General features: G+C 41.7%; 1 protein-coding gene across 1 annotated transcript in view; it reads left to right on the plus strand.

Annotated features, from left to right (window-relative positions):
- Nucleotides 1-13,228, plus strand: part of AGPAT4 (1-acylglycerol-3-phosphate O-acyltransferase 4) — a 69,539-nt gene that overhangs the window by 21,729 nt on the left and 34,582 nt on the right. The window contains exon 2 of the mRNA XM_075707800.1: nt 5,874-6,043. Coding sequence (XP_075563915.1) covers nt 5,874-6,043 — 170 coding nt within the window. The remainder of the gene's footprint in view (nt 1-5,873; nt 6,044-13,228) is intronic.

Consider the following 13,228-nt stretch of genomic DNA (forward strand, 5'->3'; position numbering starts at 1 on the left):
TTCCTTTCTGTTGGTGACTTCTGTCCCTAAAAGCACAGCCATGTAATTCATTGAAGTGTTATTCAAGGGAGTGGCTTACAGATCTCCCATGGGGGCTAGGGCAAAAATCTCCAAAAGCAGACCTGCAGCCAATAGAGAAAGGTTTTGTTTGTTTACATGCATTTTTTTCTTAATTTGTGTGCATGGTTTTTCCCCCATCAGCCTCCCACCTTTTGCTGCAAAAACAGCTTTGAAGGAGGGCAAAAGAAGTCCAAAGATAACAGTGATCATATCACCAACTAGGGTAAATGGTGGGGTAGGTGATGGGTGGTGATGCTGAGGCAAGAGGGGGCTAGATTTTGGTTTTCTCTTTGGTTTAAACCAGTTGACTTGCATATTTTCCTACAGGTTGAAGACCAGGACCTCTGTCTTGGAGTGAACCACATTATTCCATTACCCATCATTGGTGCTCGCATGCACACCTGCATGTGTTGCTCATGCAGAGTAAAGAATGGGAGGGAATCTGCTTTAAGCCAGAGTGCCGATGCCTTGTCTGGCTGGGCTCTGTGAATGATCTCGCTTCCATCTTGGGAAAGCGGGGAAGGCATTGCTTGACTTTCCAGCTGAAGGTTTTTTCCCCAAGAACTAGCTTTTTTTTCCCCTCACAGGAAATACATATATGCTTCTTTTATAGTATAAGTTATTTTAAAAATTTTTCTTGTAGACATGTAATAATATTGCACTTCTGAGCTCCAATGGTTTCATGTACCTAATCAGCGCAAGCTTACAGCAGAACTCCTGCCTTCAAGTTTTCCTCATAAGTACTTGTAGCTCCTGCAGAGAAGAAGGGAGTAAGTAGAAACCAGCAATAAATGACTGGTCAGGTTAGATGGCATAGTGAAGCACTAGAATAGACTGTGTGAGGAGGCTGTGCAGTCATCAATACTTGGAAGTGTTTTGAAAACCTCCTAGGCAGCTTTGCAGTTAATATAGGAGGTATCATTCAGGGGTTTAACCCTGTCTGTGGTACACAGAGGGCTTCAGAGTAGTCCAGAGAAGATAATAGACTTGCTTTTCTTAGTTACCTGTAGACTTAATTCATTCTGTGGAAAATATTTAGGAGGTGCACCTAGTAGATGTAGCCTGAAAATTTGGAAAGGTAGTAAGTCCTTCTTCCACAGACAGGCATGGACTGGACTACACTATCTGTCAGTCTGTCTTTAGCCTTATTTTTAGGTTTGTTTTTTTAAATGCTTTCCCCAGTCTTTTATGCAATGTACTCATTCATCATGCAGCCATTCACTGTGTCTTGTCTTCGAAATGGTGGCCACAGCTTGCCCGCTTATCTTGCTTTTTATTTGTATTGGAGAGTTTGCTATGCTTTTACCATATATTCCCATAAGAATTTTCTAATTTCTCTTTCTTGGTGTTGTCTTGATACATAGGGTGAAGAAAATTAAGAATGTCAGAGGGAAACAGTTCTGTTGCTCTGCGTCCTTACTTGAGATCTTCAAATGATTGTACTTATTGAGTCAATACATAACTATGCTTTTAGCTGCATTTTAAAATAGACACTCAATGGTTAATTTTGTAAGCTAATGTTTCCATGGCTTATCAAGAATAGTTAGCTAAAGGAATTACTAACAACTTCTGTAGAAAAACAGTGTTAACTGTTTTAATGACTCATTCTTGCAAAACTTTGAGGTAGGAAATAACAAGTCTCAGTAAACACTGTGCGTGTTTCCCTTCCCTTAAATGTCTTTCATATAACTAGTTATAGTTCAGGTCAGCCTTGGAGATGTTTTCTTTTTAGTTATTTGTTCTATAGGTGCAGGCATTGAGGCAGTTTAGGTTTGTGCAGTGAAGGCCTAGGAAGCAGTCTACTCTCGCAGGAGGTAGGAGCCGTTCTGTGTAGCAGGGTAAGGGGTTTTTTTTATTACAGAAAGCTAGAAAACCTCAAAATTCTTAAGCAGACAGAATATCTGTGTTAGGCATTTGAAGGCATGTTTTCTCCCTATCATCAGCTTCTCCTGAAGCTAGTTGTAACATACTGCAAGGACTCTTCCTTCAAAGCAGGGATGAGAGATTTCAAGTTTCTTTTGTTTTTTCCCCTTCCTTTGCGTTGTGTGGAAGTGTCAGTGGAGGAGTTGCTTTGCGAGGTAGGAACCCCCATGATGTGGGTGAATGCGTATTTACCAGCTCAGTTGTGATGTTCAAACTCATGAAGGGGGATGGGGAGAAGCCTTAGAAATCTTGGACCAGCCCTGGCTGGGAGCAAGAGAATCTTTTTTTCCCCTGTATAAACTGATTTTTAGTTATACAGTCTGATTGGTGTACAAAGAGAAGGAAGCTTGCACTGATCATCTACACTGCGAAGGAGAGAAGGAGAGTGTGTGTGAGTGACCTTGTGCTGCTGAGCCACCGCAGCAAGTTTCTGGGTAATAAATTTCTGTGGCAGGTTGTGGAAGTAAGCTGGTGGCATGATGCAAGAGTAGCACAAACTGACACTACTAATCATTGCTTGAGAACCACAAAGAGAAAGGAGGCTGTGAAGAAGGGGAAAGAAAGAGTAGGGAAGATGAGGGGAAGAAACATGTTAAGAACTTAAAGGCTGGCAGATGGTACTTACTGTATTTAATAGAGTCATTCAGTGCCTGCTTTGTGTTTCTGCAGCAACTGCATGAGCACATCAGTGAGAAATGGGCAGATGAGGTGAGGAATAGGCACCTATTTCTGCAGTATTTATTCTAGCAAAAATCCTGCTTATATGAAGCCTGAAGAATCAAATCACCTATAGAAGTATTTTTGTCCGTGCTTTTTTGGAATGTATTTGAGACTGAAAATATGTAACCGAAGAGCTCTATGCATGTGTCACACCTATATGGTGAGATTTGTGAGGTATTACTAGTTTTGTTCAAATTCCTTAGGAAAAGACAAAATAAAAACACATACTTGAAGTGGGATGGCTTTGAAGTTGTGGGGTTTTTTTTCTCAGGTAAAGTTAGCTTTCTCTTCAAGAGGGCCGCACAGTCATCATCTCTACTTCTTTGTTTTAGGCAATAGGTTTAATGGCAGTAGAGGTTAAAAAAGAGAGAATCCCATCTGGCAATCGTTTCTTCTCTTAGTTGGATTCCTAGTTAAGCAAAAGACAAACTAATCCTGTCACTAACATCCTTTCTTTTATGGGATTGTGTTTTGCCCCAGGATGTGACTAGATTCTAGATAAAGGTTTGTAAATTACAGGGTTGCAGTTCCCACCCGCCTCCAATGTATTATTCAGTTTTTGCCATGTTTTGGGGAGTCTCCACTCCACTTGGCTTTTATTTCCAATACAGATCTAGAAACCTACACCCTTAGAAAGATGTAAAATTGTGAATGTGTATCACAAAGCAGCTCTTAGCAGGGGAAGTCTGGAAGCACAGCCGTATATGCAAATACACTTCTGTATCTCCACAGCTCTCTCGCTGAGAGTTGAACATCTTTGGCTTTCATTGCGAAATCGGTTTCCAGCCAGTGAAATCATTGTTCGGTTAACATCTGGCAGTTTAGGTCTCCCTCTGCATCTCCGACTATTATTTTGATGCATAATAGCATGCATTGAATAATGCGTACTCTTGCAATGGTAGTAGTTACCTGCCCTGATTAGAAATAAGCAGGGGGACTGACAAGTCAGTCATTTATCTGTACCATAAACATGGTTTTAATCATATTAAGATAACGTTATTTGAATAGAGATTATCTATTAGCCTGGCTGTAACACTCTTAGATAAAATTCATTCATGTCACTAATGCCTGTTTACCAGTGTGCTATAGCACAGTGTCATCCAAAAGCTTGAGGCAATTAATTTTGCTAAATGATGACTGAAAATGTAGATGACTTGTTCCTAGCTGTTTTCTGGTTTTGGTCCCTAGCTGAGGCCAGTAGGGGACATAAATTGAAAGGATTTCAGAAGTGTTTCAAAGACTGGCCTGGTTTTGATCTTCCCTAAGGTGAATGAGGATTTGTGGTGCTTTTGGGCTTGCCTGAAGCCAGGAGAGCATCTCGGGTGTCATCCTTCCAGCAGAGACATTCATATGGCACAGATATGCCCTGAGAAGAGGATACATTTCACTTAGCAAAGAACAACCCTCATGTTAGACCTTTGCTTTGGTACAGAAGCTTTATGATAGCTTTGACAGGCTGCAGGTGGATATCTGCTCTGCTGTGGGCCTCCATGGGCTGCAGGGGCACAGCTGCCTCACCGTGGGCTTCACCACGGGCTGCAGAGGAATCTCTGCTCTGATGCCTGGAGCACCTCCTGCCCCTCCTTCTTCACTGACCTGGGGGTCTGCAGGGTTGTTCCTCTCACATATTCTCACTCCTCACTCCAGCTGCAGTTTATGTCCCCTTGTTTCTCCCCCCCCCCCCCCCCCCCCCCCTTCTTAAATACATTATCCCAGAGGCGCTACCACCATCGCTGATTGGCTCGGCCTTGGCCAGCGGTGGGTCCATTTTGGAGCCGGCTGGCATTGGCTCTGTTGGACACAGGGGAATCTTCTAGCAGCTTCTCACAGAAGCCAGCCCTGTAGCCCCCCTGCTACCAAAACCTTGCCACGCAAACCAATACAGATGTGCAGATAGTTATGCTTTTAATTACTATTCTTGGCTCTGAACACTTTGGCAGCCACCCGCCTGTCCTAGTTTTGGCTGGGATAGAGTTAGTTTTCTTCCTAGCAGCAGGCACAGTGCTGTGTTTTGGATTTAGTAGGAGAAGAATGTTGATAACACGCTGATGTTTTAGTTGTTGCTCAGTAGTGCTTATGCTAGTCAAGGACTTTTCAGCTTCCCATGCTCTGCCAGGTGCACAAGAAACTGGGAGGGGGCACAGCCAGAATAGTTGATCCAAACTGACCAAAGGGCTATTCTATACCACGTGACATCATGCCCAGTATATTAACTGGGGGGGGGGGGGTTGGCCAGGGAGCAGCGATCGCTGCTCGGGAGCTGTCTGGGTATTGGTTGGCAGGTGGTGAGCAATTGCATTGTGCATCACTTGCTTTGTCTATTATTATTATTATATTGTTATTATTATCATTACTATTTTACTTCAATTATTAAACTGTTCTTCTCTCAACCCAGGAGTGTTTCTCACTCTTACTCCTTTGATTCTCTCCCCCATCCCACCTGGGCAAGGGGAGTGAGCAAGCGGCTGCGTGGTGCTTAGTTGCTGGCTGGGGCTAAACCACGACACCGCCTTGTTTTTGGTCTGGGGATGGATGTTCTCCGTCCAGGCTGAGCTATTATTGGCTTTGCTCTGGATGATTGATACACCCCTGTCAAATGTAGACTGCATCAGTTGTAGCAGGGCATATGACTGTTACTTCTGACAAGTTAACAGGATGATGCATAAGGTGTATGTGCAACAGACCTGGTTCCAGGTGTCTTGTCCAAACTGCTTTCTGGTCTATAATTGTGCAGTTTTTAGAGGAGCATGAGGACCTGTACATGGCTGGAATAGGTGTGTTTGTTTCTCCTACAGGCTTGTTCTGCTCTTCATATAATTTAGTTGTACTGTTGTAAACCATAAATGCTAATTCACATGTATTTTGATAAAATAAGTTGTAGCCTTGAATTTGCAGTTCTCAGATAAATGAAACTCCTTTTTCTCAGTATCACTGCAGAAAACTTCTGCTTCCTCTTTCCATTCAATCTCCTTATTTCCCTTCTCTCTCCTGTCCCCCCACCCTGCTGTACCAAGATGTGTGACTGTGTGGTTTATGTTCAGCATTTCAACTTCATTACAACCCTTTCTTTGCCATGCACTGTTGAGGTGACTGATGCTTTTCAGCATGTTATTAATTTGTGGCTTTGCATATACTTTGTACATTCATGTATTTCTTGTTCTTTATTCCAGAGATGGTGATGTTGCTGGAATGGTGGTCAGGCACTGATTGCACCCTTTACACTGACCCAGAGAGTTACCACAAGTATGGGAAGGAGAATGCTATCGTAATCCTTAATCACAACTTTGAAATCGACTTTCTCTGTGGCTGGAACTTTTGTGAAAGATTTGGAGTCTTGGGGGTGAGTTTTGATTAGCATTTAAAATAAACTTCCTCTTCTTGAATGTGGAAGAAAACCAAAACAAATTCTTTGTGGATTTGAAAGTTAACCGATCTCTGCTCAAATTTCACTCAGCCACCGTCCAGACTTAGAGAGGTGAACCTAAAGCAATGCAGTGCAAGTATGTGGACTACTGAGACAGGATTGCTTGGGCATTTACAGAAATTTTTAAAGGATTGCAGTTAAAGCTGATGAAGGAGATTTTTTTTATTTTTTTTTTTTTTTAACCTGTGGAGGTCATTGCAGTTGTTTCTCTCTGCGTGCTTGCTAGGTAACTATCACAGTTCATTGTACTGCAGAAAGATGAGTTGTTCTGTGATTCTATCCCAGTAAATTGTAGAATTTGTTTGCTTTCTCCAGTGTAGTCTTACAAATCCACAGCTAGAGTTTGAGTGCTGTAGTCTCTGTCTCTCAGAATCAGAGTTGCCATCTCAAGTGAAAGCAGTAACGAGGTTATAGCTAGTAAGAGTTGGGGGAGGAATGAGTTATCCATAGTTGAATACACGATTACTTTAGGCTGGGAGTACATGTGCATATGTTTTCAGAGTTGTTCTTTTGGTTTTTCGTGTCATCTCATGGGGCTGATCAAGTCAAGCTAGCTTGACTTACTTCTGTGGTGATGGTAACATTCTCTACCTACCAGGTATTTAGGTAAGAGTTCCTCCTTCCTAAGAAAGCAGACTAATACCTCATTTTGGCAGTCTTCTGCGGCATCCTCTTCTAACTTTGCTACTGGCCACTGTCAAAAGTCCTGCCCTTGGATTGTGTGAACCTATGACTTTTTGTGGCCTTTCCTTTGGGCTCTTTGCATTTTCTGAACATTTAGGCACCACTCCAGTCACTTTCACACTGTAATAATGGCAGTCTGCTTAAAAAAAATAAAAAAGAGGCCCTAAAACTGGAGGAAAATGAACCTAAGCATTACAGGCCCTGCATATTACTGAAATGGGTGTTGGCTCCTGATTACTGAGGAACAATTCTACCATCATGTCTAGGACTTAAGCACAGAGCGGGAGGTTAGCATGAGACAGCAGGAGATGGAAGGCAACCTGTTCCTGGCGGGCAGATGTACATACCAAAAACACTTTCCCTTCTATGTGCTCGTTTTACAGTGGTGCTTTAGTGTAGTCTATCTAATTTTGTAAGCCTAAGGGCTACAGTTCTCTAAATAAAGCTGCGTTTTAGAAGGTCAGGTGCTTCTTCAGAAAGCACCATTGTAGAAAATTAAAGGATTATTTTTGTACAAACTAATAGGGGTCTACAAGGTGAAAAAATCTTGTTTTACATTGGTGCTGTGTGTTTGGATTGAATCTCATTAGCTAATATTTTTTTTATAGTTTCCCTAGGTAATCAGGATTGTGTTTTAATTTTTTTTTTATACTGTTCCCTGTGCATAAGAAAACCACGATGTAAAAGCATAGCTGTTGGACAATTACTGTGCTGCACTAACTGAAAATAATATTTTCCTGTATTTAGATGCTTGCAGTTATTACTCAGTTTGTATTTTTGCTAATCTTAGGATTCTTTTATATATGTAATGTGTTATATATGTGTTTTGGGTTTTTTTTTTTTTAAACTGTTTCAGTCTTGAGTAATGGACTGTGGTTTTACTACCCAGAAACTGTTCCAGGAAGAAATAGTTCCCATTTCCCTGTTGGGGCAACCAGTCGAGGTTCATCTTAAGCCAGGTTAAAGGAGGGAAGGAAAAGGAGGAAAAAAAAACCAAAAAGGGGAGGGTGGGGCGGCATGGATAGAAAATGACACACAGTCCGTTTTCTGAATGGATTATCTGTATTGGCATACTGGTACTTTGGGGCAGCGCGGGAGCAGATGAATGCATAGGCATGAGGGGGTGTAGCTTGGTTTGACTTTGTGTTGCCTTACATGAGTTTGCAGCGTGCGAAGCTTCAGGGTTTGGTGTGGCAGCACAATTAGGAATGTAAGAACTATTATGCTGAGGGCTGGTCTTGCTCTGTCTTGAACAGAGGCTAAAAGCAGATGTTTGGGAAAGGAGTTAACAAGAAAAAGGCAAATCTCTCTGTCCCAGCTTCCAGCATTTTGTGGCTCAGGGACTTTGTGAGCCAATGGGGTTTTATATTCCATGCTGGTTAATTTTATACTCCATGAAGTTTCTATATGCAAACTGTAGGTATCTGCCAACATCTGATGCCACAAGCTGATCTTGTGTCCACTGCTGCTGAAAAGGAAATCTTGCACATGCCATCCTGTCTCCTGCATCTGTTCTGGTGCTTGCCTGCCCTGTCTTGGCAAGTTTCAGACACCTCTTCTCTCTCTCCTGCCTTAACTAATCCGATGAAAAAAGGAGAGATGACTGGGGAGGGGGGAAGAGAACGAAGGTGAAGACAACTTACAGCCGAAGCAGTGGGGCTGATTGTGCTTGGCTGCAGCAGGCAGACAGAATGGCTTTGTTCGGACATCCAGCTGTACCCTGCAGCCCTGCCAGGCAATGGCAGTGCTCTTAATGGTGTTGAAAGCATTTGTCCAAACTCTCAGTATTTTACAGCTTGAACTTTTATTAAATGAAGCCAATAAGAACTGTGGGGGTTTTTTTTGCTTGGTTTTGCTCATTTAAAACCAAAATTAAATTTCCTTAAACCTTTATTGCTCCTTCTGGCCCCAAAAGAAAAAAAAAATCTTTCCCTTTTCATCTCTGTTTTTAATCATGATATGAAAACTGTCCCTCCTGGTCTTAGTTGCAACATTCAATCTGTGCATTGTTCTGGTCCTTCTTTTGTCTCTCTTCTTCAGTACTGGCTTTCTTGTTTCTCCTTATAGCCAAATTTCCACAGTCCCAACAGTTTATAATGCTCTATCAATATGGGTTTTGTTTGTGTTTCTTTGTGGGTTTTTTGTTTGTTTTTTAAATCAATGTGGTTTTGGTTTTATGCTGTTTGCAGCGGGAGGGGTAGGGGTGGTATAGTCTCTTGCATGCTGCTGTTAGGTTTGTGAACCTGAGTTGTCTTCTAAGGACTCAGTTCTTGTACTTTGGTGGCATGAGGTTCTCTGCTTTCATGAAGGTTTTTAAATAGCTGTGGAAGAAAATAAAGCAAAAATAACCAAAGGAGATGCTAAGAAAATAAGAAGTGTGTGTGTGTGGAGAAGGGGAAGAAAAAGAAAAGAATGGCAATTTTAACATTTATTTTACTTTTTAATTTTGTCTTTAATATGATACTTTCGGAGCACCCATTGGAAATGCTAGGAGGTACTGGGCTGACAGTACTGAATGAGAGCCAGAGATCTATTAATTTACAGTGGAGAGGAGAAAACCAGGCGAAGAAGCAATTCAATGCTCACTTTTACTCTTGCAAGTTATTGTAGCCACTGAGATTGTCTTGCTAGCTGCAGTTGGGCTCTATGCAGCTGAAGTTACTGATGTGTAATTGCAGCACCAAACCGTAGAAGATTTCTGGTTGTTTGACATTAGAAGAAGGATGCAAACTTCACAAAAACTAGAAGTCAACAAGGATTTTGGGCAAACCTGTGTTCTGCCCAAACTATTAATGACTTGCATGTGTATTCCACTTGAGTTTTTTTGTGAAGGGATTCTCCTGTTTTGTTTTCAGTCCTTGACACCCATCAGCCACACGTACCCACCTCCTTGTGCTGCCAGGCCTCAGTGATATATGCAGGAGGGAGGGAATATAGGGGTGCTTGATGCCAAGTCAGCATCGTGCTGCTGTGGGCAGCATGGACGTCCACAGGGACAGCTGAGTCCTGACTCCTCCTGACACACAGGTGGCCGCAACAAGCTGTGAGGGAAGGAGGAGCTGCACTGCTAGCTTGGCTTTCTGTAGAGTCAGAAACAGCATAGCCCCAACAGGACAGAGTTTTGGCCACACCAGTGTTTCCTAATAAAAGGCAGTGCTGTTACTATGATCCTGAGCCAGGGTGACTGTGATGGTTGTGTTGTGGATGCTCTGCTTTTCCACCCCGTGCTGGTGGAATGGCTGAGGGAGATGCCGACTCCGGTGTCTGTGTGTTGATCTGTTGTGTAAGTAGAGATGTGGTCTTGGAGACAGGTCCCTGTACTCTGCTGTGCCCTTCCCTTTTCCTGCCTGTGACATCCCAGTCCTAGGACTTACCTTCTTAGTGGTGGACAGCATAGCTACCGTATCAGCATTTAAACACATTAGTAGCATTTAGTTTCTTCAAGGTGTGTGCTAAGCATCTGTTTGAAAACAGACCCACTGGACTCCAGAGCTTGAACTCAGGACATGGGCATGTTCTGAGGAGGGAGGTGTTACTCAGGACTTACACCAGAAGCATATTAGTATGCTCCCTGCCAAGATTCACTGGACCCTTCTGCTTCATTGCTTGATCTGACCAAGCAGTGATAAAATAGCTTTTTTAGTAATTTTAGTAACCCTTTTTCTGAGATGAAGACATTTGTATTAACAAAAATTGCCTGCACTTTAAAGCTAAACCTGCTGGTTTATCTGTTCATCGTCTTGAGTTTCAAGTTATTAATGCTGGTGGTCTTTTTACCTCAGCAAATCATAAACATTATTCTGAGTGGCATGTTATATTGGCATCAAAATATATGCATTTCCAAAAGAGGTCATAGTTGTTTATTCCTTGGCAGGGTAGACAAGGCAGAAAACCTTTATGAAAAACTAGTTGTTAACTCTCTTGCTTTAAGTTTCTTGTAAAAAAAATTGCTAAGCATGTGTAATAAATTTTAACCCTAACTATCTGTCCCATATGCCAGGAAACCCAAATTTTGTTTAAAAGTTGTTTATGTTGAAGCTTGCTGTTGGAAAAACTGACCATGGCCTTAAATATATGTGTGAGTAGAGACTTTTGCTAGGTTATTGTATGGGACTGCTAGGTGTGTGAACACAGTAGTTCATTTGTACATTTTAATATATCAATAGAAGTTATGTAATTGTTCATGCAGGCAGCCAAAATCACATTATTATTATTTGCATTTAACACAGCATCTTAGCGCATGCTTGGGCTTACATTCTCTGAAGTATTGCTGTGTTACCTTTCCAACATGGAAAAGTTTTATTCAATATGAAGCATTAGAAATTAGGAGCCTAACTAAACTACTGGAACCGTAGCTTTGAGGGACTAAAGAAACATATACTTTCTGGGACATCAAGATGGAAAGATAATATGAAGGAGTGCCATATTTCAAAAATAGAGCAAACGGAATCATCAAAAGTATGTCAATGCTGAGGGCAGCCTGGAGAGCAAATAACTTACGAGGCAAATTGCTGCTGCTAATGGTTTGCAGCTACAATTAATTTGTTTTGAAACTGTGGAACAAATTTCATTAGACATCCTCAGCTTGCAGGTTGATTTCATGCTGTTTGTTGCATTCTGTGATCAAGAGGTGTTGAATAACTCAGGCTGGACATAAAAATCAAGGTTTTCTTTCTGTGACAGCATAGCTGTGCAAATGCATCTAAAGTAAGCTTGTAAAAATAATTTTGTTATGTGATGTTAGTGTGATCATTCACAAAAGGAGAACTTCATGGGTATTTCCATCTGAACAAATTTGGCCAAAAGGAATTAACCTGGATTAAAATGCTATTACTGTAGACAAGTTGTCCCCATCCAGTGATAGTTTCATTAAACATCAGTTGGAATTACACAGTTCTGAGCACTGAAAATGTTTGCCTTCAAGAAGGCAGCTTACATGGAATAAAGCAGCACTTCTAAATGAAATTTATTCTGTTGAACAAGCTGAATTTCAAGGTTAGAGGTAACTGTCACATAGCACTTTGGTAAAGGAAAAGTTAGTAGCTGAAGTCAACTAGAGCTGCATTTTTCCCCTCAGGTATTTACCCAGGAGCTGTGCATGGGTAGATGACTAAAACAGACTAGATTGTAGCTCTAGTTATTGTGAGAGAGATGGTAGCTCATGAGGGGAAGCCTAATGTATTCCTCCCACACGAGAGCAGGCTTGCCACTATAATGCACTGAAGAGTTTCCTTTCTCTAATTAGCTCTGTGTCATTAGCCTTCCTTCTACTCCTAGGATAGATGGGGTGCACAAAATAGCATAAGGTGATTTAGTTTCTTTTTATGTGCATCTAAGGAGTCATACACTCACATGTCTAAAAGAGCACTTTTAAATTTTAAAAAATGCGTCGGCACAGAAAATGAATAAGAGCATGCACTGGGGAAGAATTCAAACATCTATTCTACTTTTGTGTTTATACCTGCTATACGTGACACCTTAGCTCACATCATCATTTATTTGTTCCACTGGGGAAAAGAACAACGGTGGCAACTTCTCTCCTGCCCCTTGTGTAACTCATATGCTTTTTAAAATATGCAAAATATTAGAAAATAGCTATGGTGAGTGAAATTGACTTTAGTTTGCTTTTTAGACTAGGATTCCTGTGTTTTAAAGTCTGACAGGGAGGACTGTTAGATTGTCTTGTCTGACTCTCTTCTCTGGAGTTCTTGTACATCCTACGCAGAGCACGCTTACATTTGTTTATGGTAGGTCTTATGATACTGAACCCTTACTATAATAAACTTTAAGAGCATGGGGATTATTCTGGTTTTTGGGGGTGACACTGTTGCTGTTTGCCTCATTGTGCAGTGGCTTGCACTAGGCTGCGGCTGACAGCTGCCCTGGTTGTGGCTGAGGTGGACAGTAGTTCCCTAAGGTTCTAGCCCTCCCTGGTCAGCTAGAAACATGTTGCATCTGTTGGGGTTTCTTGGGGCAAAGCCTTGTCTCAGCTGTCTTCCTCAGGCATGTATGGGGGAGAGGAATGGAAGAGCGTATGAACTGGTCTGTGTGCTTTGGATGGAAGCTATACTGTACATGGCCTACAACAAAAAATGTTCTTTGGAGGCTTTTAAAGATATATGCTAGAACTATTTCCATTTTAAAGATATATGCTAAAACTATTTCCATTTATGTTGGAAATAAGAAAATTACTTGTATTAAGAGTAACTGAGAAAATGAGAAACAGTAGTATGGGTAAAAAACAGAGTTAAGGGAAGTGGTAGGAGTAGAGCCGGTTTCTCTGTGGCCAATTTGGAGAGCTGAAAGAGGAGACTGTGCTCAGCGTTGCTGCTGCCATGCAATAGGGACTAATGTCCAACATGGCTTGAAATTGAAATGACAGAAAGTGTGCTGCATCCTGCAGCTGCTCCTTGTGGG

Source organism: Pelecanus crispus, chromosome 3 (assembly GCF_030463565.1).
Source record: "Pelecanus crispus isolate bPelCri1 chromosome 3, bPelCri1.pri, whole genome shotgun sequence".
Classification (NCBI taxonomy): Eukaryota; Metazoa; Chordata; class Aves; order Pelecaniformes; family Pelecanidae; genus Pelecanus; species Pelecanus crispus.